The sequence below is a fragment of the Sapajus apella genome, unplaced genomic scaffold (assembly GCF_009761245.1).
Source record: "Sapajus apella isolate SASKATOON/1434 unplaced genomic scaffold, GSC_monkey_1.0 scaffold89, whole genome shotgun sequence".
Classification (NCBI taxonomy): domain Eukaryota; kingdom Metazoa; phylum Chordata; class Mammalia; order Primates; family Cebidae; genus Sapajus; species Sapajus apella.
Window position 1 is genome coordinate 1,034,327 of NW_022437029.1, and position 27,894 is coordinate 1,062,220.

General features: G+C 54.1%; 1 protein-coding gene across 4 annotated transcripts; it reads left to right on the forward strand.

Moving 5' to 3' along the window:
* Positions 1-1,120: 1,120 nt before the first annotated feature.
* Positions 1,121-27,526, forward strand: LOC116534745 (tyrosine-protein kinase ZAP-70). 4 transcript variants are annotated; one of them, XM_032255352.1, is made up of 14 exons: positions 1,121-1,276; positions 1,516-1,617; positions 11,325-11,747; positions 12,393-12,553; positions 20,264-20,402; positions 20,504-20,591; positions 20,676-20,722; positions 20,910-20,961; positions 21,859-22,051; positions 22,580-22,786; positions 24,528-24,720; positions 24,812-24,952; positions 25,046-25,158; positions 26,397-27,526. In XM_032255352.1, exons 3-14 carry the CDS (start codon positions 11,346-11,348, stop codon positions 26,518-26,520), a joined length of 1,860 nt encoding a protein of 619 aa, XP_032111243.1. In that variant the 5' UTR covers positions 1,121-1,276; positions 1,516-1,617; positions 11,325-11,345; the 3' UTR covers positions 26,521-27,526. The 4 variants fall into 4 exon arrangements, with proteins under 4 accessions (XP_032111243.1, XP_032111244.1, XP_032111245.1 ...); XM_032255353.1 differs by having other exon boundaries at positions 1,137-1,276; positions 1,540-1,617; XM_032255354.1 differs by lacking the exon at positions 1,516-1,617 and having other exon boundaries at positions 1,137-1,276.
* Positions 27,527-27,894: the final 368 nt, after the last annotated feature.

The following is a 27,894-nucleotide window of genomic DNA, read 5'->3' on the forward strand; positions in this document are numbered from 1 at the left end:
GGAGGATAGTAGAGGCCCAGAAAGGAAATCCCCAAGAAGGGAGGCTTCGGGGTGAAGCATGAGGGGATCCTCAGGCAGACTGGGGAGCTGAGCCCGCTTCCCAAGGGCAGCAGGACCCCAAGAAGAAAAGCTTTTGGGGTCTCCACAGTGGGCTCAGGGCAGCTCCACAGGGGCTCCTGAGGCCCCATAGACAGGATGGCTGTGATGACTCCCCTAGTGCCCAAGAAAGCAAGGAGGTGGTGGGCAAGAGGCTCCCAGAGGCCTTGGGGTGCCAGAGGGGAACTGGAGCCGAGGGACTGTGACTGCAGGTCCCCCTCTGAGAGAGGGCATGAGGCATGGCCCCAGGCCCCGAGCTGGGTGGGTACCGTCCTGCGGGGTGCATGGGATGAGGGAAGGGAAGAGAGGAAAAGGAGGAGGAGGTGGTAGCCACAGCAGGGCGGTATTCAGCCAGGTGCAGCTTCGTGGGAAAGGTCCCAGGTGGGCCGGGCTGGCACTGGGGATGTGCTGGCTCTGTCTCAGTTGGATGGCTCATTCCTCCTGGAGCATGCCCCCAACATCCCCCAGGCTGGGTTGGGGCTCCTCTGGGAACCCTCAGTGCCCACGCTTTCAGCCGCCCAGCCCTGGCCTCCCTGTGGACTCAGCTGCCCCCCACGAGTCCACAGGAGAGCAGAGGCAGGCTGTCCTTGCCATCCGTCCGCCTGGCACAGGAGGGGGTCTCAATCTTCGGGGTGTGGGCTGACTTAGTGGGTTTCTCCTCCCTCCAGCTCTGACCTGCTCGTGGAATAAAAAACATCACTCCTCTGGGTGGTCCAGCCGGGGAGGCCCATGGCGATGCCCCTTTGAGAGGAAAATAGAGGCATTCTGGTTTCCATGAGCCCTGGGATTCCCTTCCCTCCCACCACTTGCTGCCCACCCTCCCATTCCAGGCACGCAGGCTTCCGCCCTCCTGGTGATTCTGGCTGCTGGAATCATCCTTCCTAAAACCCTGCCTTCGCCTAGCCTAATCTCCTCTCTTGGTCCCAACCTGCAGCTGGGCAGGGAGTGCTGGGTCCCGGAAATGCCCTCTGCCTCTGTGGAGCACGTGGCCTGTGATTTTCCTTGAGCACAGCACTTTGTGACTTTGATGTAGACATCAAACACAGCCCCCTTTCCTGTGTTCACATCCAGGAAACAGGTTAGTTTCAGACAAGCCTGCTTGCCACAGCTCAGCAGACACCAGGCCTTCCGGCCAGGCCTGGCCCACCGTGGGCCTCGGAGCTGCCGCTGGGGCATCCAGGTAAGCGTCTGTCCTTGGGCCTCCTGCTGGTGTCCTGCCACCAGGGCCACCCCAGGGGGGTCTCGGGGTCCTGGCAGAGGGTGAATCCTCCATCCATGAGTGGGAAACCCTGGCGGGGTGTGACGTCCTCCCCACAAGGGTGTGTGAAGAGTGTGAGCGGCAGAGGCGCCCTCTCGGGCTGGGGGTTTGGGTGGCAGGGAAATCCAGACTAGCTTTGTAAGCCTCGATTCTTCACCCAGAACCGCAGTGCATTCTTCACCCAGAACTGCATCCAGACCGCGCTGGGACCAGAGACCCCACAGGTGGCCTGTTTGCCTGGACATCCACCTGTACGTCCCCAGGTAAGTGGTGCCTGGGTGGAGCGTTGCGTGGCCGCTGTCTCTGGGGTGGCCTGTGTCTGGAGGAGGGAGGGGCGGCTGCGGGGAGGACCAGGAGGGCTGCAGGACTGAGCTGGGTGGTGATCGGCTGGAGACAGAGGCAAAGATGGCTTGTGGCCACGCTGAGGGAAGCAGCTCCCCCTCCAGAGGCTGGGCTGAAGCAGGGCTATTCAGGGGATACGGTGAAACCTGCTTGGTCCCCAGGCTCCTGCTGGGTCCCATCATGCTGCATCCTTGGCTCTGGGAAGCAGAGAAACCTCCAGAGAAGGGGCATGTGCACTCTGGCCCCCAGGCCCTGTAAGATGAGGGGCCACTCAGCAGGGCTGTGAGCTCCATCAGCAGAATGCTGTGGTTCCGGTGAGGAGTCCAGGCAGGCTCGGGCCACTTGTAGGAAGCTCAGGTTAGAGGGAGACCTGGAGAGGGAAGGAGCAAAACACTGAGTTCTGCTCAACTGCTGCGTGTTCTTGGCAAGTGGCTTGGCCTCTCTGATCTGTTTCTGCATCTGTTAAATGCACATGCAGATATGGGCACCTGGCAGGTGCCTGGTTCCTGACTGTTGGCGAGAGGGTGGGAAACGCGTCCCAGGTAGGAAGGATTCCTGGCAGGAAGGAACAGGGGTTCATGAGGTGAGAGCTCTAAATGATTCCTTGCTCTCGTCCTGGCTAACGCAGCAGGCACACAGCAGGTGCTTAATAATGCCTTGCTGAGAGATCAGGGTCAGGGACTCCTAAGGTGCCACGCAGGAAGGTGCCTCCTGCTGAATCCAGAGCTTCCTTTCCTCTTCTCACCGGCCCTCTAGCCTCAGCCTGCAGCCCTGGCAGGGGCTCCTGGCAGTGTTGGGGGCGTTGATGTGTACACTCTGGAGCCTGGGGCCTGGCTTCACGTTCTGGCTCTGCCACTCACCACTGTGTGCCTGGCCAAGTCACTGCATCTCTCTGTGCTCCCCTCACAGGGCTCTCGGGAGGATAAACGGAGTGACTGTATCCACAGTGCCCGGCACATACAGGTGCTATAGTAACGTCTTGCTAGGCCGGGCACGGCAGCTCACACTTGTGATCCTATCACTTCGGGAGGCCGAGGCAGGTGGATCATGAGGTCAGGAGTTTGAGACCAGCCTGACCAACATGGTGAAACCCTGTCTCTACTAAAAATAAAAAAATTAGCCAGGCATGGTAGCGTGTGCCTGTAATCCCAACTACTCAGCAGGCTAAGGCAGGAGAATCACTTGAACCTGGAAGGCAGAGGTTGCCGTGAGCTGAGATCACGCCACTGCGCTCCAGCCTGTGCCATGGAGTGAGACTCTTCTGTCTCAAAAAAAAACCAAAAAAAAAAAAAACCAAAAAAAAAAACAAGCAATGTCTTGCTAAAACCCTCGTTATCCTCGCTAGCTCTGGGTGGGCCTCGGTGTCTGACCTCTACAGTTCCAGGATACTCTCTGGGGCTGCAGCACCCAGACCACCCCATGCTAACCGTTCCCTGTCCTACCCCAAAGAACAGGGTCAAGGGCGGCGGTTCTCATCAGGGCCAATTTTGCCTCCTGACGTCCCCTTGGGACAGTTGATAGTGTCTGGAGACAGTTTCGGTTGTGACCGGCATCTAGCAGGTCCAGGACAGGAATCCTGTGAACAGCCTACAAGGCCCAGGACAATCCCATGCTGTCCCCTTGTCTCTAGCAGCCTCTGTCCTCCCGGCTCACACCGCCTTTTCCCATCTCCCTTTGACAATCAGAGCCTGAGGCCCAGAGCGGGACCACTCCTTGCTGAGGTCATACAAGCAGTGGAGGGGCATTGTTCAACCAACAGATACTGAGAGAATCTGCTGGGTTTGGGAAACTGGCCCTGACCCTGCACCACCCTGGCTTTCCAGAGTCTAATAGACATTTGCTGGGGTGGTTGGTGGTGGCTGCTGTGTTGGGCAGATCTGGGTAATCCTGGCAGCCGCTTGCAGGCTGCATGTTCTGAGCATGACATTGACCTCTCCAAGCCTCGGTTTCTTTAACTGAGGAATGGGATAACACATGGAGTTGTGGTGTGTGTGTAGAGTAAATGGCTCACGCTCGTGAAGAGCCGGAGCAGTCCCCAGCACAGAGGCTGTTGTGGGTGTCCTTATGCACTTGACAAATATTTGTTGGGAGGAAGCAGGAGCTTCCACAGAAAACAAGACGGAGCCATGGGCCCTGCCTTGGGGGCTTAGCCTGGTCAGGGACGAGGAGCAGAGACACAGGTCATCAGGGCTGTGATGTCGGAGGACAGGTACCCTGGGAGCCAAGGAGAGGTGACTGACCCAGGCTGGGGAGGGGGCGGGGCTCATGGGATGCTTCTGGGAGGATGGGACAAAGGACGAAGCCTGAAGCATGAGGCTCAGGAGAAGGGTGCAGCGCTGTTCTGGGCAGGGGAACAGCCTGGGTCCAGGCTCCTCAGGACTGGCCCCTCCTCTCCCACCATAGGTCAGTGGAGGAAGCTCCTAGGGCTACCATTCCCTCCCCCTCTCCTAAGGAAGCCCCTGTGGCCCCTCCGCCCTCCCCAGTTGTCAGGTTTGTGAGTGCTCAGAGGCATCCCCACCCATCCCAGCAGACTGCAGACCTTTGTAGGTACCTGGTATATTGGGCGCCTGCTCTGTGCCTTGCTGGTATAGGTAGGGGAACCAGACAAAGTCTCAACTCCCATAGTGCTTACATTCTGGCAGACACAAAGGTCACCAAGTCGATACAATATCATCTTTTAAGTGGCAAAGAACAATCGAGCTGTGTCAGGGCTAGAGAGAGAAGGAGAGGCTATTTTAGAGAGGGAGGTGAGGGAAGGCTTCCTGGAGGAGGTGGCTTAGGCAGGGACCTGAATGAAGTGAAAGGTGTTGGGGGAAGTGTGTCCAGGCAGAGGGAACAGAGTACAAAGGCCCTGAGGTTGCACCATGTCTGATTTGTCCAAGGGACCTGAACCAGTAACATGAGGAGCCCCCTGTGGCTGGAGAGGAGCCAGTGTGGTGGGGGAGGGTGGGGATGACAGGCATCATGAAGGGCCTTGGGGGCTGCCCTGAGGACTTGCAATTTTATCCAGAGTGAGGTGGGAGCCTAGAAGGCTTCAAGCAGAGAAGAGGAGGATGCGATGGCATGATGGGGGTCCAGCAAGTCTCACCCCAGGAAGTCCCCACAGCCCCAGTGCTGGGCACCTTCTCTGGCCCTGACTCCCAGAGGAGGTCTGGCGGGCTTCACTCGCTGCTCAGGCTGAACCGTGACCATGTGGTGGGTCCATGATTCCACAGTTTGAAAACGATCCTTACAGTCAGGAGACATATGGAGGAGGAGCCTGTCGCCATGGCTGACTGCTGCTGTGTGGCTCGTGGTGCCACCAAGCTGGCATCTGCGGACAACCGGTGCCTATGCTGCCTCTGTCGGTGGGCATGGACAGCCCAGGCACAGCTTGGGGATTAAGGAGCAGGAAACACGGCTTCAGGGGAACTTAGGGTCTTGCACAAGGACTGGGGGTTCAGAGAGAGAGAGCCAGGAGCCGGAGTGGGAACAGGGTAGAGGAGGGACAGCAGGAGGAGGTGAGGACAGTGAGGGGCCAGGGCCCCATTCCGTCAGTGCCTTGCGTGGGGACGTGTCAAGTCTCTGTCTGGGGGGACATGTGGCGCTTGTGCCGCTCCTGCCTGCTCCCACCAGGTCCAGTGGCTTTGGTGTGATCCCTCTGCTCTGGCAGTGGGCATGTAATGGGGGCTTTTGATAGCCAGAGCCTGTTCCGTGAAACAGTAGACCTTCAAGGCCTTGCTGAATAAGTGTGGGAGTTAAGTGATGCTGAAAGGGGTCTTTCCATGTGGTCTTCTCACAGCCTTTAATGTGCTTTTCACAGCATTTGAGACTGTGTTTGATCCCTTGTCTCTTTCTTTCTTTAAAGCATGTTTGGGGAATCTGATCTCTCTGCAACAGCTGTAGTCTAGCCCTGCCTTGCCCCAAAGAGGTCACGTGACTGGTGGGATTTCAGGCAGGTCCTTCTGACAGGCTCCAAGGCTTCCTCCCGATGTCCTCCCAGGGCGGGAGCTGTGAGGGTGGGGCAGGTGCCCGTGGCTGCTCTGGTGTGATCTCGATGCTGTGATCCTGGGGCTGTAAGCTCTGGGAAGGCCAGACTAGGATCTCTGAACTGTGAGCTCAAGAGAAGCTGGCTGGGGTCAGCGCAGGGAGACCGGAGGCCAGGCTTGGGGAATGAACAGACGAAATGGGGAGTGAGGGATGGGGCTCCTAACCCAGGTCCTGCCCTTTGGAGTGGCCCAGGCAAGACGAGGGCCAGGGTGGGTATCATGGTGGGTGTGTCTCCTGGGAGGGCCATGAGTCTGCAGGGATACAACTGAGAATAGAAACATCTGATCTCCTGCCTGGGGTCTGGGGTCACCTGGGCAGCTGCAGATCGGTGCAGCTCACTGAAAGCAGACACTCCGGCTGGCTACTGTGTGGCAAATGCTCCTGCCTTGTGTCCCCGGGATTTTCATCTCTGTCATCTCTGCCCACGTTCTCTGGCTTCCTGAGCATCTCTGGCCATGGGCTCCCTGGGAACTTGGGCCCTATGTTTTACTAGTGAGGACAGTCCAGAAAGTTCCCGGGTGTGGAAGAGGAGCCGCCCGCCACCCAGCCTGCCTGCTGTGGGGCGTGCTTGTGATTACGGTTGTCCTTGTGGGCAGTGGGACAGGGAAGGTGGGACACAGCTGAGACGCACAGGGAGAGAGCCTGCCTCTGGGACCCCCTGGCCTCGGGACATGGCTGGCAGCCCTGTGCTGGGCCCCGAAGGCCAGCCTCCCCGTCTCCTCTTCTGCCCTAACCCGCTTCCAGCTACCAGGCTGCACCTGCGGCCACACAGGGAGGAGCTTCACAAAGTGTGTTGCCGACAGTTTCCTGCCACAGCTTCCGGCCCCAGAGACCAGCTTTGCTACCCTGCACCCACGGTCCCTGGACAAGCCCCTAGTTTGCTGCCTCATCCCACGTCCTCAGGCTCTATGGGAGTGGCTCCATGAGTCTTCAGGGAAGGGCTGGCTGGACTGGGGAAGATGGAGGGGAGAAGGGAGGGTGCACTGGGTACAGGGTGCTGTGTGAATAAAAGTATGAAAGCCCGTTTGAAGGAAGGCAAGTAGCACAGCTCAGCCGGGGCAGAGGGCTGGGAGTTTAGATCCAGTGCAGTGAACAGTAGGGTCTTGAGCAAGCAAGGCCTTGGGGAAGAATTGCTGAGGAGAGACTTGCAGACTCTGGAGCTCAGCTCTGCGGAAATAGACTGTGGGGTTCAGCCAGCCACAGGCAGCATGGGAGTGACACCTGGATCTTAGGTTGGTTATGTGAATGGAAACAGTTGGCGGAGATCAAAGGAGACGATGCCAGCAGCAACTGACCTCAGGCAAGAGCGCTCTGGGCTTTCGGAAAGGAGGGTATGGCAGCGTGTGTAGCTACAGACAGGATGACCCACGTAAGGGGACCGCGGTGGGGGAAGGAGAACAAGTAGGATGGTCAGAGGGTGGAGGCAAGCCAGGGAGTTTGTGAAGGACCAGAGAGATCTGTGAGGCTCAAGCAGGAGAAAGGGGTCATCAGTGTTGGCCATTCAGGGGACCTAGCATTGAGGAGGTCACAGAGAGCTTGTCTGGTGCCCACACACTGCCAGGGGTGCTATCAGTGCTGGAGAACAGCCTAGGGGGTGGGCTCAGACCATGAGTCTGGATGAGAGGCTGGGAGTCAGGGACCTAGGGCAGGAGTGTAGACAGCCCTTAATCACTTTTCTTATTTTTGTTAGCACTTTCAGTGCCCATTGTGTTTGTATCTTCCAATTCCTTTCCCCCTTAATTAAAAATTTGGGATATAATTTACATACAGTAAACTTTATATATAATTTTAGTGAAAAATTCTGAGATCTGACAAATGCATACAGCCCAGAAACTACCACATCAATCAAGACACAGACTATTCCCCCGAATTCCCTCCTGCCTCTCTGTCGTTGGTCCCTCCCCGAACCCCAGCACCCAGCACCTCTGGTGCGTTTTCCATCCCTGCAGTCATGTTGGAATCATACAGTTTCATGCAGGCCCTTCGGGCCTGGCTTCTTTCACCCAGCCTGAGGCCTTTGCAGTGCATCTGTGAAACTGCACGTCTCTGTGTTTGGTTCCACTTACTGCCAAGTAGAATTCTGCTGTAGGCACGTTCTGTAGCTACACATCATCTGTTGGGAAACATTTAAGTTATTCCTAATTTTTGGCAATTGTGGCTAGAACTGCTGTAAATGTTCCTGTGTAGGTTTTTGTGAGAATGTAAATTTCCATTTCTTTAGAGTGAATATCTAGCTCCTTCATGACATTTATTTTATTTTATTTTTTGAGATGGAGTTTTGCTCTTGTCACCCAGGCTGGAGTGAAGTGGCGTGATCTCCACTCACTGCAACCTCTGCCTCCCGGATTCAAGCGATTCTCCTGCCTCAGTCTTCTGGGTAGCCGGGACTACAGGCGCCTGCCACCATGCCTGGCTAATTTTTGTGTTTTTTGTAGAGATGGGTTTCACCATGTTGGCCAGGCCGGTCTCAAACCCTTGGCCTCAAATGATCCACCTGCCTTGGCCTCCCAAAGTTCTGGGATTACAAGTGTGAGCCACCTCGCTCAGCCGCTTCGTGACTTTAATAGCACTCTTGTGGAATGGTGACCTGTTTCTCCAGGTGGAGCCACAAATGCAGTCCCTTATGAATCTCTGGAACACTCACCTGTCTGTAACTGTTGGGACATCTAGGACCCCCCTCAAGCTTGGACCTCTCAACATCACTGTCACAATTAGTCAGGTTAGAATGCAGATCCTGGCCCCTTGTCCAGCGCCCTGACCCAGACCTCACCTGATTCCCATTCCAGTACCTTCCTCTCAGCTCGGATGCCCATCCCTGGACACCCAGGGCAGAGGGATCCTCTCTCAATTCACAAAAGCATTCATTTTACCCTGTGGTTTCATTTGTGTAGCTAAGAAGGTACCCACAATGCAAACTTATGCCTGGGTAGCTTTGCTGGGCTGGTCTTAGTAGAGAAATGCCTTGTAACTGCTATGGAGAGGTACTTTTTTTCCCCCAACAGTCTATGAAAAGTTACAAATATACAGAAAATAGAATCAATTGTACACCAATAACTCATCCACTAGATTCTCCAGTTAAAGATTTGCTATGTTTGCTATATCACGTACAGTTAATCATCACTATTTGTGGATTTCTTATTTGTGAATTCACCTACTTGTTAACAAATATTTGAAACCCTAAAACGAACATGGCACTTTTGTGATCATTCTCAGACATAGAGTGGCAAAAATGTGAGTCACTCGATACACATGTTCCCGCTGAGGCTGCACAAGGCAAATTCTCTGCCCTCTTTTTTCACCTTTCATGATGCAGATAAGTGTCTTTTTCATGTTCTATGTGGTGCCACATGTTTTGTTTTTTTTATTTTGGAGTTTTGTGCTTGTTGCCCAGGCTGGAGTGCAGCGGTGCGATCTCGGCTCAGTGCAATCTCCGCCTCTTGGGTTCAAGCTTTTCTCCTGCCTCAGCCTCCCGAGTAGCTGAGACTACAGGTGCACGCCACCATGCCCAGCTAATTTTTTGTATTTTTAGTGGAGATGGGGTTTCATCATGTTGGCCAGGCTGGTCTCAAACTCCTGACTTCAAGTGACCCACTTGCCTCGGCCTCCCAAAGTGCTGGATTAGAGGTGTGAACTGCTGCACCCAGCCTCACATATTTTGAATGTTTGTGTTTTTTGTTGGTGATTTCACTGGTTAATATGGCCCCCAGCCATAGTGCTGAAATGCTGTCTAGCATTCCTAAGGGCAAGAAGGCTGTATGTCCCTTATAGAGAAAACATGTCAGATAAGCTTATAGTTATAGTGCTGTTGACTAAGAGTTCAATGCTAATGAATGAATCATGTATATTAAATAAGGTGTCTTTAAACAGAAACTCACAAAGAAAACAAGGCTATGTCTTAATCAGTTGATGAAGATGTAAAAAGAGGCTCCTAGGAACCTAACTCTGTATTTCCCCTAGGAGGGAGAATTCCATATTTGCTAATTCAGTGTTTGCATCGACTTTATAGAACTGTGGAGAAGAACAGGAATCAACTGTGTCTGTCTGGCTGTCTATCCTTCCATCCGTCCCTCTCTCTCTGTTCATCCATCAATCAGTGTTATTTTTGGGGTGCTCTCAAAGTAGATTACATTCCTCAGTTCCCATCACACCTAAACATTTCTGCATGCAGATCATTACCTAGCATTCAATATTTTATGATTCTTTCTTTCTTTTTTTTTTGAGACAGTCTTGCTCTGTCGCCAGGAGCCAGGCTGGAGTGCAGTGGCATGATTTCGGCTCACTGCAACCTCTGCCTCCTGGGTTCAAGTAATTCTCCTGCCTCAGCCTCCCAAGTAGCTGGGGCTACAGGCATGCACCACCACGCACAGCTAATTTTTGTATTTTTTAGTAGAGACCAGGTTTCACCATGCGGGCCAGGATGGCCTCAATTTCTTGACCTTGTGATCTGCCCACCTCAGCCTCCTGAAGTGCTGGGATTACAGGAGTGAGCCACCTCACCCAGCCCCTTATGATTCCTTTTTATTGAGAGAGGGAAAAATACAATGAAATGAACACATCTTAAGTGTACATTCTCTTAGTTTTGGGGAAATCAGACACCTGTGTAACCCAAGACCTGTCAATATACAGGACATCACCATCCTTCCAGAAAGTTGAGGGCAGATGATTTTAAGTTATTGGCCTTACCAGAATCCATCTGTGTAAATAGCCTTAATTCCTCCTTCCCCCATCATACGTTTTGTTTAATAGCTGTATCAAAATTCCCTTTGAGATTAAACCCTAATGTATTTAATCCCCTAGGGATGCATATTCAAATTAGTATGCTTTGTAGAAACTTGCTAAGGAAGGCTGAGGGCTGGGCAAGGGGGGCCTGCTAAGACAGAGGGTAAAGGGTCAGCAGAACGGACAGGTGAGGCTGGGAGGTAGGGCCCTTGGATGAGCAAAGCTAGATGTGGCCGCAAGGCCTCTACACCTGCTGTCCCCTCTGCCTGAGGCCCTGTCCTGAGTGCTTTTTGCTTTTTCAAAAGTTGGCTCTTGCTCCTTCAGGTCTCCACTCACATGCTAGGTCCTTGGAGAAGGTGACCATCCTGGCTAGAGCCGTCTCTTCCGTCTTTTAACGTCACTTCACTCATTTCCTTTATAGTCCTGACCTCAATCTGTAATTATTATTTTTGTTTCTTTCTTAGTTTATCTTAGGGCTCTCCCTCGTTAGAGTGTCGTCGGAGGGCGGGGTGGGACTGCGTCAGCACCATGCCTCTGTATCCCCAGCACCGGGCCTGAAACACAAGAGTTCAGCACGTGGTTGGGACGTGAAAAGATGAGTCCAGGTGTTGGTGGTGCGTGGGGACCAGTTGGTGTGCCTGGGCATCCACATAAGGTCTCTGGAAAGTCAGATGGGGATTTGGGACTCCTCGCTCCGTCTGTGCCCAGTAGGCTGCGGCTCCTCTCCGGGTTGACTGTGGCACACAGCAGGCTCTGTCCCCTTGGCACGCTCAGCCTGTGGCGCTGATGCCCTCCACGCGGCGTCTCTGAGCCCAAGGCACCTGGTTCAGGAAGGGCAGCCGAAAACCTGACGTTCCTCCGACCCCCGGTGAACCCGCAGGTTTGGGGAGGCGCAGGGGCGATGCCAGACCCCGCGGCGCACCTGCCCTTCTTCTACGGCAGCATCTCGCGAGCTGAGGCCGAGGAGCACCTGAAGCTGGCGGGCATGGCGGACGGGCTCTTCCTGCTGCGCCAGTGCCTGCGCTCGCTGGGCGGCTATGTGCTGTCGCTGGTGCACGACGTGCGCTTCCACCATTTCCCCATCGAGCGCCAGCTCAACGGCACCTACGCCATCGCCGGCGGCAAGGCGCACTGCGGCCCGGCTGAGCTCTGCGAGTTCTACTCGCGTGACCCGGACGGGCTGCCCTGCAACCTCCGCAAGCCGTGCAACCGGCCGTCGGGCCTCGAGCCGCAGCTGGGGGTCTTCGACTGCCTGCGCGACGCCATGGTGCGCGACTACGTGCGCCAGACTTGGAAGCTGGAGGTGAGAGCGCGGGGGTCTGGAGGGGCGCCGCCAAAGAGGGGCAGTCGAGGGTTTTGGGGGATAGGAGTGAGGAAAAGGTCGTCTCCTCCATTCAGTCCCCTTTGGGAGCTGGAGAGGTGGGGCCGGCCCCGGTTGGGGGAGAACCTGACAGGACACCTTGGAGGCAGGGGCTCCGTGGTGGCAGTCGCCTTCCGCTGCCTGAGCGCTGCTGTGGTGCGCAACAATGCCAGATCGGAAGGTGGAGGGGCACACCTGGCCGGGAGAAAGCGAGGCTTGGGCTGGGGATGGGGCGGAGAGGAGGGTGCGCAGGGCTAGGGTGAGCCCTTAGGGTAGGGCGGCTGTCGGAGAAGATGGGTTGCAGTCTTCCACAGCCTGCGTGACACCACTATGCGCACCTGCCTGCATCAGGTCTTCAAGCTGGAGTTGCGCTTGGGGCCGGGCTGGAAGGTGGCGGTGGTTCCTCCCTAGCTGGACTGGGGAGGAGACCATGGAGATGGCGCGGAGGCGGCCCTCAACAACCTTCATAACACGCGCTAGGGACGCCTGGGTGGGGTGGGGAGTCCTCTGGGACAGGGCTCCCGGAAGGGGGTTCCTGTGGCGAGCACTTGTCCACAACTACAACCCTCCTCCCTGATTCTTTCCTAGGGCGAGGCCCTGGAGCAGGCCATCATCAGCCAGGCCCCGCAGGTGGAGAAGCTCATTGCTACGACGGCCCATGAGCGGATGCCCTGGTACCACAGCAACCTGACGCGCGAGGAGGCCGAGCGCAAACTTTACTCTGGGACGCAGAACGACGGCAAGTTCCTGTATGTGGGGCCCGGGATTTGGGTGCGGTGAGGACTGTGGCTTGTTGGCCAGGATCCTGGGGACTGGGGCAGGCGTGAGTGTGCAGGTGGGCTGTGAGGGTGTGCCTGTGCTTACATGTGCAAGTGGGTTGTGCGTTTCTGATGTGCAAAGGGACTTGGACATGGGGAAGCAGTGGCAGTGATTAGGAAATCCTCCAGAGTCGGTCTTGGCCTGGCTTGGAATCCGCCCCCGCCCTTCTGCCACCTGCTGGCTGCAGCCCTTGGGCAGGTGGCGGACCTTGTTTGCCTGCCTCAGTTTCCTCTCCTTCAATCAACAAATATTTACTGAATACCTACTGTGTACCAGGCACTGAGGACAGACACAATGCCTGTCCTAGTGGGGCAGGTAGACAAGAAAAGGAATCAATAAAATAGAGACCCTGTCAGATGGTGCTAAGTGCCCTGTGTGCTGATGGGGAAGGGTTGCAATTTTAGATTAGGTGGTCAGAAGAGGCCTTCCTGAGAAGGTGAGTTTTGAGTAAAGGAAAGAAGCTGAGGAGTGAGCTATGCAGCTTTTGGGGGAAGGGTGTTCCTGGAAAATGCTATGGCAAGTGCAAAGATGAGGAGGCAGGAGTTTATTTGGCATGTTCTAGAAACATTGTGGAGGCCGTGTGCCTGGAGCTGAGTAAGTGAGGGGAAGAATGGGAGGAGGTGAGGGCAGGGCAGGGACTTTAGCTTTTTCCCAAAGTGAGGTGGGATCCCTGGGAGAGTGTTGAAGCAGCCCCCTCTAACTGTCCTGTGGTTGACAACAGTACCTCCCCCCAGGGGCCTCTATGAGGAGTACATGATTAATACGTGTGAAGCAGTAAAGCAATAGTACGGTAACTGACATAGGAAAAATGTGGTAAATACTAGCTTTCATATGTGGGTGAATGTGTGTGTCTGAGCCACAGCTGAGGCCGTGTGGCTGTTTGTGAGTTTGTCAATGTGAAAAAATCTCTCAAAAGCTCTTTTTAAAACTCTGGCAAGTGTCTGACAGCCTGGCTAGGGCTGTTGCTTTCTGGTTTGGAAACGGGACCTTTTCTATAACCAATGGGATCCAGATGCAGCTGAGGTCACTTGGGCCTCAAGATACAGATAAATTGGTGCCTGCTTTTCTCCCATGACCTCAGGAAGCCCAGTGTTTTCTCCCAAGAAATCTGTGGGGATAATTCCTGGCCTGAGCCCCTGCTCACCAAATCCCTTGAGTCACCTGCCTCCCCCAGGGCTGTTACCTCTCCTGCGGTCAACCCACTTGGAGGAAATGACCACTTCCCTTGATTTGCCTCACCCATGTGAAGTTTCTGTATATTGCCTGCAGGCCTCTTGCAAGATGCAGCTCCTTCCCCAAGATTCTGTTGTGGGCTGATAAAATAACTCTTTTACCCTACCATACAAATTCAGATTTGGTTAGACTATTCATTGGAGTGGAGTTCCCAAAGCTTTTGAGGGAGCTCTTAGATATGTTACAGATAATACTCAGCTGCCAGCACAGCTTCTGAACAGCTTGAGACAGGGCTGTTTTCTCAAAAAGGAAACCTTTGCATTTGTATCAGTTAGCTTTTGCTACATAGCAAACAGCCCGAAGACTTACTGGCTCAAAATATCAGTTGATTACTTTTCTGATTCTGCGAGCTAACTAAGCAGTTCTGGTTTGGGTCAGCTGAGCTGGGCCTGAATATGTTGGGATGGACATGCTCACGTGACTGGCCATTGACTTAGTGTCACCTGGGTGAAGGGGATGAGCTGACCCTGTGCAGTCATCATCTAGCAAGCTGGCTGGGGCTTGTTTGTGTAGTGGTGATGCAGGGTTCCCAAGTACAGTCAGAGAGGAGAGGGCAAGTTCAAGCCTTTGTTTGTGTAATGTCACTAATGTCCTATTGGCCAAAGCAAGTCACATCACCAAAACCAAAGTCACAGTGGGAAAGGGACTCCCTAAGGGAGAGGAATGCAGGCAGCCATTTTTGCAAACAATCGACCATAGGATTGGACCAAGGGGGTTGTCAGGAAGGAATGGGCATTGTGAACGTGGGTGTTGAGGGCTGTCTTGCTTTCCTTTTGGACTGTCAGCCTGAGGGCAGGGCCTGCCCTGCTGCATGTGGAGGCCCCCGTCTTGCAGTACAAGGTGTGGCTGGTCTAGGTGTTACCCACCTTCCTCCAGATGTTGCATCTCCCCACCCCAGGTGTGACTCTTGCCATGATGCTGCTAACATTTGGTCACACGTCTCACGTGTTCATATTCCCCTCGTCCGTGGCATGCTACCCCAGGTTCCTGAGAGTCCAGGGCTCTCCCCAGGCTGGACACACGAAGCAGGCTCTAAGCCCTTCCTACAGATGTAGCTGATTCTTTCCTTCTGTCTCTTTTCTCTCCTTCATAAAAGGTAAATTCATCTGTCTTTGATTTTATAATCTGTGTTTCTTCTCTGGTTTCCCCTGCATCCCCAGTGTAGCTCTCCATCTGCACAGTCTTTGCCTCTCTTCTGTCTTAGTTTTCCTTTCTTCTCTCCTTCCCTCCCCGCCCCCATCTCTCTTCCTCATCCTGCACTCACACACACGCACACACAGGTCATGATTCTGCCACTCCAATAGCTTAAACAATTAAAGCCTTCTGAGAGTGGCAGAGGATTCTAGGGGTTGGGAAGGTGACTGGAGGGTTGAGCAGGTGGGATTGGGCCCCCATTCCAGCTTGAATGATGGCAGCAGCTCAGCTCTGATCTGTTTACTATCTTAGGCTTCCATGTACAGTGTTGTATGACAAAGGTTTCACTGCCCAAAGGAAAAGTTCAAACACTTTTTGTGTAACACAGCAGAACTCATGACAGGCTTAGAGTTAACCAGTCTACTGAGATTGGAGGAGTCTCAGGAGAGTCAGGGCCAATAGCTTTAACCAGCTATCTGTGCATTGGATATCAAACTGGCGTGCAGTCTCCCAGGCAAAGAGGACCAGTGTTGGTGGTGAGAAGGTGTGGTAGGAAGGAGAGATGCCCAGCATCTGGGCACAGCATAGAGCCTGCAGCTGGCAGTGAGGTCCAGAAACCGCTGGCACAGTGGTATGAGGGACAGTGACTCATTCTGGGTAAATATCAAGAGACAAGAAGCAGCTACAATGAGCCAGGCTCCTGGCAAATTAGGCAAGGCACACTTTGGATAGAACCTGAGAGTTTCTTGTTACATTTCCTGTAGTCTATAACTGCTTTTTCAAGGGTCGGGCTGCAAAACAAAGACACGTGCCACTCAGGCCTAGAGTGAAGACCAGGACCATGCTTACCATTGACCACAGTTCATAGTTGCTAAAGAACAGATGGAATTGTACCCAAGGCTGTGTGCTGCAGATGCTGGCTTTGTTTCTGTGTTATTGGCAGCATTTTATGGAACTGGCTGATTTGACTTGAAAAGAAAGTTGCCCTGGAAAGGGCCTTTAAGAGAGTACATTGTCAAGGGTTTCTTTTTTGAGATGGAGTCTCACACTGTTGCCCAGTCTGGAGTGCTGTGGTGCGATCTTGGCCTACTATAACCTCTGCCTCTTGGGTTCAAGTGATTCTCCTGCCTCAGCCTCCCCACATAGCTGGGACTACAGGTGTACGCCACCATGCCTGGCTAATTTTTCTATTTTTAGTATAGATGGGGTTTTCCCATGTTGGTCAGGCTGGTCTCAAACTCCTGATCTCAGGTGTTCCACCCGCCTCCCTCTCCCAAAGTGCTGGGATTACAGGCATGAGCCATCACGCCCTACCTGTTAAGTGTTTCTAACCTCTCCTGGACTGTAGACCTCTTTGGAATCCTACTGACTGCCCCTTTCACAATCCCCCCAAACATATTCACCTAAAAGACTTTGCAGACAGTTATACGAGATCATGGTTGATCCTGAACCTCATTCTTGGAGATTTTTTCAGGTCAAGAACTTATGATTTAGACCAGTTATTTCATTTTATACATAAGGAAACCAAGGCACAGTAAGGATAAGCAGTGTATTCAGCGTTCCACAGATAATCTGTGACGGAGCTGGTTGTGTAGTCCTAGGTAGCAATTAACTGTAGAGTCAGAAATGCATTTACATCCTGGCTCCACCTCCCACCTCTTACCAACTCTGCAATTCAGGCAAGATACGTAAGCTTGTGTCTCATTTTCCTCAACTGCAAAATGAAGATAACAATAGTATCTACTCTGTGGGGAGTGCTGTGATTATAGGACAAATATATGAAGAATTTAGAATCAATATTTAATAATAAATGGTAGCTCTTTTTTTTTTTTTTTTTTTTGAGATGGACTTTTACTCTTGTTGCCCAGGCTGGGGTGCAATGGTGCAATCTTGGCTCACTGCAGCCTCTGCCTCCTGGGTTCAAATGATTCTCCTGCCTCAGCCTCCCGAGTAGCTGGGATTACAGGTGCACACCACTATGCCCAGCTAATTTTTGCATTTGTAGTAGAGATGAGTTTTCACCATGTTGGCCAGGCTGATCTTGAGCTCCTGACCTTAGGTGATCCACCCTCCTCAGCCTCCCAAAGTGCTGAGATTACAGGCTTGAGCCACTGCACCCGGCCAAGTAGCTTTTTTTTTTTTTTTTTCTTTTTTTCTTTTTTTTTAATAGGCTTGAACCAGAGACAGATGGAGCTCTTATAGGTTCTATGTATTATTTTATATACATAGAGTGGAGATACAAATTGATTTTGTAGCCTGTACTTCTTCTGGCTTAAGTGCAAGTTTCAACTGCAAGAACAAAGAACTGCCACCACCTAGTATTTTTTTTTTGTAAATAAAGTAGAACTTATGATACTGAAATATATGTGGTGATAACACCAATGTCTTAGCCTGTGGGTTATTATCTGGGAATCTGTGGCTGGTCTTTATGAACTCACATGGCTCTTTCAAAAGAGTGTATCAGTTAGCCTTTGCCATGTAACAGCTTGCTGTATTCACACCCTGAAGCTCAGTGGCTTAAAGCAATGGTCATTTACAGCCAGGTGAGGTGGCTCACGTCTGCAATCTCAGTACTTTGGGCTGCTAAGGCAGGTGGATCACCTAAGGTCAGGAGTTTGAGACCAGCCTGCCCAATATGGTGAAATCCCATCCATGCTACAAATACAAAAATTAGCCAGGTGTAGTGGCACATGCATGTAATCCCAGCTACTTGGGAGGCTGAGGCAGGAGAATCACTTGAACCCAGGAGGCAGAGGCTGTAGTGAGCTGATCACACCATTACACTCCACCCTGGGCAACAGGAGCAGAACTCTGTCTTAGAACAAACAACAAACAAACAAAAAAACCCAAACCAAACCAAAAACCAAAACCAAAAAAACCCAACCAACCAAACAAACAAACCAAAAACAAACAAACAAAACAAACGGGTTATTTATTCACTCTTGTTTTGCTTGGCAGTTTGGGTGGTTTGCTTGGCAATTTGGGCTGAGTTCAGCTGGGCGCCTCTTCTGGATTTTTGAGTTTACTCATGTGGCCACAGTCAGCTGGAAGGTTGGCTGGAGCTGGATGGTCTCTGGGATGGCCTCACTCACATGAGTGGCTATGGCAGGCTGGGGTGCCTTGGTTCTTCTCCATGGGCCTTCTCTAGCAGGCTAGCTTAGACTCATTCCCATGGTGTTTGCAGAGCTGCCAGGAAAAGCAAGAGAGAGCAGGCAGACCTCAATGCTCAACCTCAGACCTCAATGACACTTTTCAAGCTTGTGTCCTGTTTGCTGGTGTCCAATTAGCCATAGCAAGGCCTGCTTCAGGAGATAGAGGAGGAGACTCCACCTATTGATGGGAAGAGTTCCCTAATATTGTGGCTGTTTTTTCCTCAATATTCCACATGGAAGTTTAAATAAACAAACACAGAGGAATTTATTAGTTCCAGAAGAAAGAAAGAAAGAGACAGACAGAGGAAGAGAGAGAGAGATGAGGGGGAGGTTTGCTGTTTGCTGATGAGTAGCCACTTGGCATCAAGTCTCTGTTGTCAGTTTAAAACTTCAGGTGGTGACCCTTAGGAGGTGTTTTTCACTTCTCACAGTCTCTGGAGACCATCTCCTCCAAGACAGCCTGCCAGCTGCCTCTTACTTCCACAGCTCTGAGACCCCCAGGGCCAGCAGTCCTCCCTCCTCACTGGAAAGCTGCATTTAACAGGGTCTTGTGCCAGTGACTCAAAATAGAAATATTTTGTGGGACATGTCTGGAGTCACAGTGATGGCATTGCATCTGCTCTCCCAGCCTAATGTCTCTGTGGGACGTTTGTTTCCTAGTTTGTATGTGGGGGGATTCTCTTCCTTGCCCTTTGGTGAGCCCTCATTGCCCCGTGCCCTGATTTCCTATCTCTCCACATTATCTCCAGACAGTTGTGGGCTAGCCTGGGAAATACTCCACCCTTCACTGCACTGTTCTTTGGGGAACGTGCTGTCCAGGAATGGATGGGATGGTCACAGCTGCACCTCTCTCCCTCACTCAGGGGACATTTCCTAAGGAAGGGCCTCATTGCAAGGTGGGCCCACAGCTGCCTTGCTCACTGTCATATCCCTGCATTCAGAACAGTGCCTGGCCTGTGGTCCACAGTCAGTAAAGATTTGTCCAGTTAATGAACAGCCACAGGCAGGGCCAAGCCTGGTCTGAGAATTTGCACCTTGGAGGGTGTAGCTCGCAGGCCATTGCAAGGGCTCTTCTGTAGCTTAATGCAATCCTTGAGCTCAGGAGTTGGCTGCCTCTGGCCTCCACAGCTTCCATGGGCCCAGCTGCCCTCTCTCCTCACTGGAAAGCTACACTTGACCCTGCAGTCGAGGCTTGTGCCAATGACCCCAAACAAAACTGTTTTGTGGGGGATGATGACTGTCACTGGGGTTTCATGCGAGGGTACTGGTGTCTGACACTAAGTTGGTCTCTATATGTGTGGGGATGTGTGCGTACTCAGGGCTGGAGGGGATGGGGGAACAGGCTCTCACCCCACAAATGCACCATCTTTGAGGGGCTCCATTCCCATCATAGATATGAAAGATTTATATGTTTATTTTGACAAAATTCCAGCAGAAGGCAATCAAGGGTCTTATTCTAGGAAAGGTCTGTCTATTATGGAGCTTGTCAGTCTTGTGATGAGAAAGTCACTTGTTCTGATTTGCACACGGGTGCCCTGTCAGCTGGTCATGGAGCTGTGCCCACCTGTGTGGGTCTGTGTGGAAAAGGCTTTCTCTCCCCAGGAAAATGGTGCTGGTCTACCTGTTGAAGGCTCTGTGTCTGTTGTAGAAGGCCAAATGCCTCCCATGGTTGGCTGATGTGTGGCCGAGTGTACCTCCAATGGCTGAGTGCCTGTGAATGACTATACTGTCTCCCTGTGGATGATAAGTGTCTGGCCATGAATAGTCAAGTGTTCAGCCATGGTGGACTAGGCGTTCCTCAATGGATTGGTGTCCCCTTCCTCCCATGGCTGAGTGTTCACCGTGTGTGGTTGGGTATTCCCCATGAATGGCTGTCTCTTGGCTCTTGAAGGACTGTGCATTTTCCTGGGAACACAGCCACGGCCCCTCCACTGCCCTCTGCCCCTTGGATCATTATCAGCAGATCTGGAGGTGAGGGAGCCTGGCCTGGCTTCCCTAGTCCCTGCACTTCTCTGCAAGGCTCCTGGACGTGGAGCCCATGGGGGGTGTGTGTGGAACCTGAGCACAGCAGGAGGCCCCTGGGTGGCTCTAGGGGTGACATCCCTTCCCTTTCCCCACCAGGCTGAGGCCGCGGAAGGAGCAGGGCACGTATGCCCTGTCCCTCATCTATGGGAAGACAGTGTACCACTACCTCATCAGCCAGGACAAGGCGGGCAAGTACTGCATTCCCGAGGGCACCAAGTTTGACACACTCTGGCAGGTAGGTCGCCCATGCAACTTGTTCTGGGAGATGCTGTGCTTGGGTGGGGTGCGGGGCTCTGGGGAGAAGAGGAACCCCTGCTAGCTGCCTGCTCCCTGCAGCTGGTGGAGTATCTGAAGCTGAAGGCAGACGGGCTCATCTACTGCCTGAAGGAAGCCTGCCCCAACAGCAGTGCCAGCAACGCCTCAGGTGCCTGCAGCGGGTGGGTGGGCGGTGGGCAGGGGCCGTAGGAGACCCGGCCCCTGGCTCTCACTGTCCCTTCTGCTTCCCCAGAGGCTGCTGCTCCCACGCTCCCAGCACACCCATCTACATTCACTCACGTGAGTTGGTGGCACCTGGAGTGTGGTCTTAGGGATGGAGCTGGGGGTGGCTCTGGGGAAGGCTGAGGTGCCTGTGGAGTGGAAGGGGCTCGCTCTCCACTGTCTCTGGGGAATACTCAGGGGATATAGGTCTCATGAGAGGGGCTGGGTATCCCAGCTCAGGCCCTGCTGACCCTGTGACCTTTAGCCTCAGAGACGGATGGACACCCTCAACTCAGATGGATACACCCCTGAACCAGGTGAGCGGGCAAAGCTGGGGACGTGGGTTGGGGCTTGTGCCAAGCCGAGAGCAGGGCCCCTGTCACAGGGGCTGTGGGGTTTCACAGGGGACTCCATGGAATGGGCCAGGCTGCAGCAGTTGGCTTGGTTTATCCCTGTGCATACATACCCACACCCATCACGCCTTCCACTGTGTACTGACGTGCAGGGAGCACACCTGGCCCCTCCTGGGGCTACCCAGACACAGGGTAGCGCCTACTATGTGTCACTCACATTCTGAGGTCACTGTGTGTATGAGCCATCGAACCCTCCTGACAGGACTTATGAAGTGGCCATGGTGATTACCTCACTTTACAGCTGCAAGAAGGAGGGCTCTGTCTACGGGGAGGTGAGACAGTGCTGGAGGCGAGATGTGAACCCAGGATGGGCTCCGGAGCCCACATTCCTAAAATGCTTTGCTGTGCGTGCTCCTATGTCTCATGGGTGGGTGCAGACCTGGACATGTGTGTTCACAGAGAAGAAGACACACAGTTACATGTGGACCCATATGCTTGCCTTTGGAGGTCTCCACATGTGTGTTGCATACGCAGACAGGGACAGGCCTGGCCATAGGTGTACATGTATGAATGCACACACATGCACACCCCAGCTGGCACAGTAATGGTGCCACGTAGATACCAATGCATACAGCCCTAGAGTCCACCCTCATGTGGCTTCCCAGAGCACCCACAGCTGTGCCCAGGACCATACGCCCATGCGTACGTGTCAATGTACAGGAACTCGCATGTGCACCCACCTGCCTAGGCGTGCTCCGAGGAGGGCACCCTTGTCTAGGGCAGGTGCTTGTGGGGGCTGAGGCTGCCCTGTCCCCCATGCCCCTGCCCCTGACCTGGGACTGCATGGCTCTGTGTGCCCAGCACGCGTAACGTCCCCAGACAAACCGCGGCCGATGCCCATGGACACGAGTGTGTATGAGAGCCCCTACAGTGACCCAGAGGAGCTCAAGGACAAGAAGCTCTTCCTGAAGCGTGAGAACCTCCTCATAGCCGACATTGAACTTGGTTGCGGCAACTTTGGCTCAGTGCGCCAGGGCGTGTACCGCATGCGCAAGTATGGCCGCCCTGCCGTGGTGGGGGCACTGCCGCATGGGGGCAGAGGGGTGTGGCTTCACCAGGCTGTGGGGTGGGAGCTGGGACTTCCGTCTCACAGCAGTTTGCTTGGGAAACAGACTCTGCAGCAGAACAGTGCATGCTGGAGGGTTTTCTGAGAGAGCCCAGGACACCTGAGGGGGATGGGATGTGGGCCTGGGCAGGGGGAGATGGCTGAACTACAGTTACCCATCCCAGGGGAGCGACAGTGGAGTCCCCGATCCCTGAGTCCACTAGTCCTTGACAGGCTGCCTCTTGGGAGGGTGTCATTTTCTGTTCTTTTTGGTGATGGGCGGTTCGCGTTGACCGACCTGGCTGTGTCAGCAGACGCTCTGGGCTGCGGGGACACTGAGCGCCTTGGTCCCAACCTGGGTGGCAACCAGTGTCCACCGCACAACTCAAGGGAGAAGAGCGATGGGTGGGTACAGGTGTGGGGTCGAGCAGGGCGGGTGCCCCTCGCCCACACGCCTCCCGTGGCCGGGTTGGGCAGGAAGCAGATCGACGTGGCCATCAAGGTGCTGAAGCAGGGCACGGAGAAGGCAGACACCGAGGAGATGATGCGCGAGGCGCAGATCATGCACCAGCTGGACAACCCCTACATCGTGCGGCTCATCGGCGTCTGCCAGGATGGGGCCCTGATGCTGGTCATGGAGATGGCTGGGGGCGGGCCGCTGCACAAGTTCCTCGTCGGCAAGAAGTGAGCCCTGGGTGGCTCTGGTCATCGGGTGGTTGGGGCCAGGGCTTATCCTGGGCATGGTGGCCATGCACCTGCACGCACGCATGTGTGGGGAGCTGGGGCACTTTCACACCTTCGTGGACACACTCGCACCCGGCATGCCCACACCCATACCCACAACTGCAAAGCAGAGCTAACCCTCGGTTCCACCCTTGCACCGCGGCAGTGATAACAGTGCTTACCTCCAGGGCCCCTGCGAGGATCGAATGAGTCGGCACCTATAAAGGCACTGATGGGAAAAGCTTTGTACGCATCAGCGCTGCCCAGACTCCCTGGGCCAAATTCATGGCCCCAGGAAAGGGCCCATCACCAGTTATCTGGAACTTGCACTTTGTTTATGTACTGCATGGTTTTCTATTTTTAGAGGGTTTTTTTTTTTTTTTTTTTATGTTGTATAAAAAAAAAGAAAACAAACCAGAAACAAAAACAAAGATGTGACAGAGATCACTTTTGGCCTGCGAGGGCTAAAATCCTTACTATCTGGCCCTTTAGTGGAAAGTTCTGCAGTTTCATTCGTGGTCCCTCATCCCCATTCTTTTGCCCTCACAAACACAAGTTCTGCGCTCCCCAAGGCACATTTTTGCTGATCTGTGTCCTCCGGCTGGTGCACACACCTTCCCAGTGTGCCCCTGGCTCCCACACTTAGTTATTTGACAGGTGTTTATTGGACAGTTTCTCAGTGACAAGAACTGTTAGTAGCACTTGGGATTCATTAGCAAATAAATGAGGCAGAGATCCCTGCCCTGTATTCTGGTTGAAGGAGAGAGACAATAACAATCCTGATGAAATCTAGAGCCTGTGGGAAGATGGTGCTGTGGACACAGCATGCCGCAGCTCCAGGGGTTGGGAGTGTCGGGGTGCGAGGTGCAGTGGGCAGGGAGGTTTGAACAAACTGAGGGAGGCCACCACGCCCAGATGTGGGGAAGGGCATTCCAGGCAGAGGGCACGCACACACAGAGGCCCTGAGATAGCCCTGTGCAGGGAGGGGATGAGCAGATCGTGCCAAGGCTTTTGGGCTGCCAGGAGGAGGTGGAGTTTTACCCTGAGTTGGATGGGAGCTCGTGGGGGCGGCACTGTGAGCAGAGGAGAGGGAGGACCTGACTCAGGGGCAGAGAGGAGGGAGCCCGGGAACTGGGCGGAGCTGACTTTCTGTGTGTGTGTGTGTGTGTGTGTGTGTGTGTGTCGGGGGAAGCAGGGGTCCAGGCAAGTGATGCTGTGGCTGCCACCCAGTAGCAGATGCAGAGGTGAGCAGTGGGGTGGGCTCTGGAGAGATTCTGACACCAGAGCTGCCAGGGTTTGCTGAGTGAAAGATTGGGAGTGAAAGAAAGAGGAGCTGCTGGAGAGGACGGTGGAGGAGCCCCACGTGTGTGCACATGGGGAGAGGGATGTCAGGCCACATCATCTTTGAGACACCTGTGATACCCCAGCATGTGAAGGGTGCAGGCAGAGATCTAGATTTAGGAGTGGCGTATGGGTGATCCCTAAAGCCTCGCACTGGATAGATTGGATGAAGGCAGGGGTTTTGCCAGTTTGTTCACTGCTGTGTCTCCAACCCTATGCCTGGCACACAGCAGGTGCTCAATAATCGTTTTTGAACACGTGGTCACCTGGCTCATGCCCAGCTGGGTCAGAGAAGCATGCTTTGCCTCTGGGAACTTGGGTGGTCTTCTCCTCAGTGAGCCTGCCTTCCCTGCCACCCCAGGGAGGAGGTCCCCGTGAGCAACGTGGCGGAGCTGCTGCACCAGGTGTCCATGGGGATGAAGTACTTGGAGGAGAAGAACTTCGTGCACCGTGACCTGGCGGCCCGCAACGTCCTGCTGGTCAACCGGCACTATGCCAAGATCAGTGACTTTGGCCTCTCCAAAGCACTGGGTGCTGACGACAGCTACTATACTGTGAGCCTCTGCCACTGTGATGCCTGGGTGGATGGGCGGGGTGGGTAGAGGGTCCCCAAGCCCTATTCTGGCAGCATCTCCCCCTCCCCAGGCCCGCTCAGCAGGGAAGTGGCCGCTCAAGTGGTACGCACCCGAGTGCATCAACTTCCGCAAGTTCTCCAGCCGCAGTGATGTCTGGAGCTACGGGGTCACCATGTGGGAGGCCTTGTCCTATGGCCAGAAGCCCTACAAGGCAGGCGCAGGCAGAGGCGGTGGGCGGTGTGGTAGGGAGTGGGAGGAGGAGGACCCTGGTCACTCACATGTGTCTTGGCCCCGGCTTGAGCAGAAGATGAAAGGGCCGGAGGTCATGGCCTTCATCGAGCAGGGCAAGCGGATGGAGTGCCCAGCAGAGTGTCCGCCCGAACTGTACGCACTCATGAGTGACTGCTGGATCTACAAGTGAGTGCGGGAGGGGAGGAGACCCGGCCAGACTGACCCCTGGGAAGCCCTGGTGCCAGATGAGTTGTTAACTCTACCCTATGCCACCCCATCCATAACCTTTCACCCAGTTCTTGGACTTTGCAGCCGCCCCCTATCCGCACACCCAGCTCTCCAACACACTACCCCTGTCCTGCTCCAGCATGCCACACCCTGCCACCCTGCCCGTGGCCCCGTGCTTGAGCATCTAAAACCTCAGCCATCCTCAACACATGGACCTTGCAACATGCAAACAGGTCCATGCTTTGCTACTTAACCTATGACTCAGGGCATGAGATAATTCTCCAGCACCCAGCACTCCAGTCCCCACCAGCCAGCACGCAGCACCCAAATACCAGACAGGCTGGCACCGAGGTACCAAATACCCATCTAGTCCAGCCCCCACATCTGCCTGGTTGAAGCTCAACCTTCAAACATCTCAACTCCTAACACTGTCAAATATCTCAACTTCCCATCAGACAGCAGGCGACACACCCGGGCAAGCGGACACCCTCCACTGCCCCCGCAATGCATGGCCACTCTAACCCTACCGGCCAGCACTAAAGACGATGACACTGAAGCGCCCAAGCAGTCCAACAGATAGACACCCTCTCTGGCTGGTCCACCCCACTGCGACATGTGTTAATTTGACCTCCAGAAGAAGACACCCAGTGCACTACACCCCAGTACCCAAAGAGGCCAGCACCTAGCACCCCAACAAAGTCCATGGATACCCCATGCACAGTACTGTTAATACTGCAGCTCTGCACTGGTCAGACCCACTGGAGTGCTCCAGGCTCCTGCTGATAACCAGACATGCCCTCCCTCCCGTCTAAGCCTGCGCCTAGCATTCCAACACCCTGCCCCCCAGGTGCATGAGCGGAGCTTCAACAGCTTTCCGTATCCCAGGTCCCCATGGTCAATAGCTGCCACTCTAACACCCAGTCCACTCAGTCCCCTGAGTCCTCACTGGTCAATGCCCGGTAGAAGGTCACCCAGCACCCTGTGTGTGGAAGCTCTGCCTCAGGCTGTGCCGCATTGCCCAAAGCTCTCACATCCCAGAGGCCTCTCCACCACCCACTGTCCTGCCACCCAGCAGCCCTGCTGACTTTCTGAGCCCTGAAAGTCCACCTCAGCCATGCACCATGCATTCCTGCCCTCTGGTGAAGCTGGGTCCCAGGGGTGTGGCCAGCAGCCTGGATGTACCCCATCCCTCACAGGTGGGAGGATCGCCCTGACTTCCTGACCGTGGAGCAGCGCATGCGGGCCTGTTACTACAGCCTGGCCAGCAAAGGCGAGGGGTCCCTGGGCTGCACGCAGAAGGCCGAGGCTGCCTGTGCCTGAGCTCCCACCTCCCAGGGCCTGCAGCCTTCCACGCTGGCTCTCCCCCTGCCCTCAGCCCCACCCCAGGCCCTGCAGTCTGGCGGAGCCCGCTTGGTTGTCTCCACACACAGCTGGGCTGTGGTAGGAGGTGTCTCAGCCACACCAGCCTTGCATTCCTTGCCTGGCCCCCTCTCCTCTCTGGCTGGGGAGGAGGGAGGCCTCGAGGGTGGGGCTGTGCAGCCTGTCCTGGGCTGGCCGCTCCCGGAGGGTCCTGAGCTGATGGCGTTGCCTGCGTGGACACCTTGCTCTGGGCCCTGACAGTGGGGACTGGGCGTCCTCAGGTGGTCGGGTGTAGATCACTGGAATAAACTTAGCTTCCTTCTAGTCTGAGCACCCTCATCTTTTCAGGGGTGAGGGGAGGGGCCGTGACAGGTGGGTTATGAGAAGTGCATGGAGGTGAATATCCTTGTGTGGACTGACCTGGAAGTGACCCCTGGGAAGATGGGGCTGGGTCCCACTCTCCACCCTTGGGGAAGCTTCATTGGAGTGAGGGGCTGGGGTGAAGTGGGGAACATGAGGCCAGGTGGATGTGGGCCCAAGGGCTGCGTGCCCGGCTGCCCTGCCTGTGTGGAGCTGTGTGTGCTCCGTGCCAGGTGCATGTTAGGATCACCTGGAGCGATTTTAACAAGCGCTAAACCTGCCCCCATCCAGCTGGGGCCTTCACCACCCCAGGGAAGCCTTACACATCACGAGATACAGTGTGTTTCATTGGTAGATACACATATTAGCTTCCACGTGAACTGTATTACTGAATTTGAAAAATACCAACATGCAAACATTGTTTTTAAATTAATTGTTTATAATGAACGAATTAAAAAATCACATCAGTTAATTTAGTGGTTTCTTAAATCGTGTGGTTTGCAGATAGTGCAGTTTTATAAAAATTCACTTGTGAGTCTCTGAACAATGACTTACATTATTATGTAAAATATGATATCAGACAGTAAATAAGCTGTGACTTTATTTTATGGTCATCATTATTTGCTTCATGTCATCATTAGTGCTGAAAGTAATTTTGTTTTATAAGAAGGAGGGATTAGAAAATGGTCCTTTAGGTGTGAAGTACATTTGGAACCTTGAGACACACCAGAGATGTCCGGAGAGGAGCCACGGAGAGAGGGTGCAGTTCTTCAGAGCACCCTCCAGGTGGCGATGTTCCCCAGGCAGAAGCCAGCTCTGGTCAATCCCGCCCTCACCTCCAGCCTCACCTCTGGACTGCTCCTTGCCCGCCTGCAGCACGACCTCGGGTCCTCACCTCCAGGTCCCCAATCATGCCCCCTGCAAGATGCCTGCAGGATTTTCTTCTGGCGGCTCTGATCAAGCCCCTTAGCCCTC

Coding starts and splice junctions, on each gene's coding strand:
- LOC116534745 (XM_032255352.1), top strand. CDS start 11,346: ATGCCAGACCCCGCGGCGCACCTGCCCTTCTTCTACGGCAGCATCTCG. Junction 20,723..20,909: donor ACCCATCTACATTCACTCAC/GTGAGTTGGTGG, acceptor TGTGACCTTTAG/CCTCAGAGACGGATGGACAC. Junction 24,953..25,045: donor ATGGCCAGAAGCCCTACAAG/GCAGGCGCAGGC, acceptor CGGCTTGAGCAG/AAGATGAAAGGGCCGGAGGT.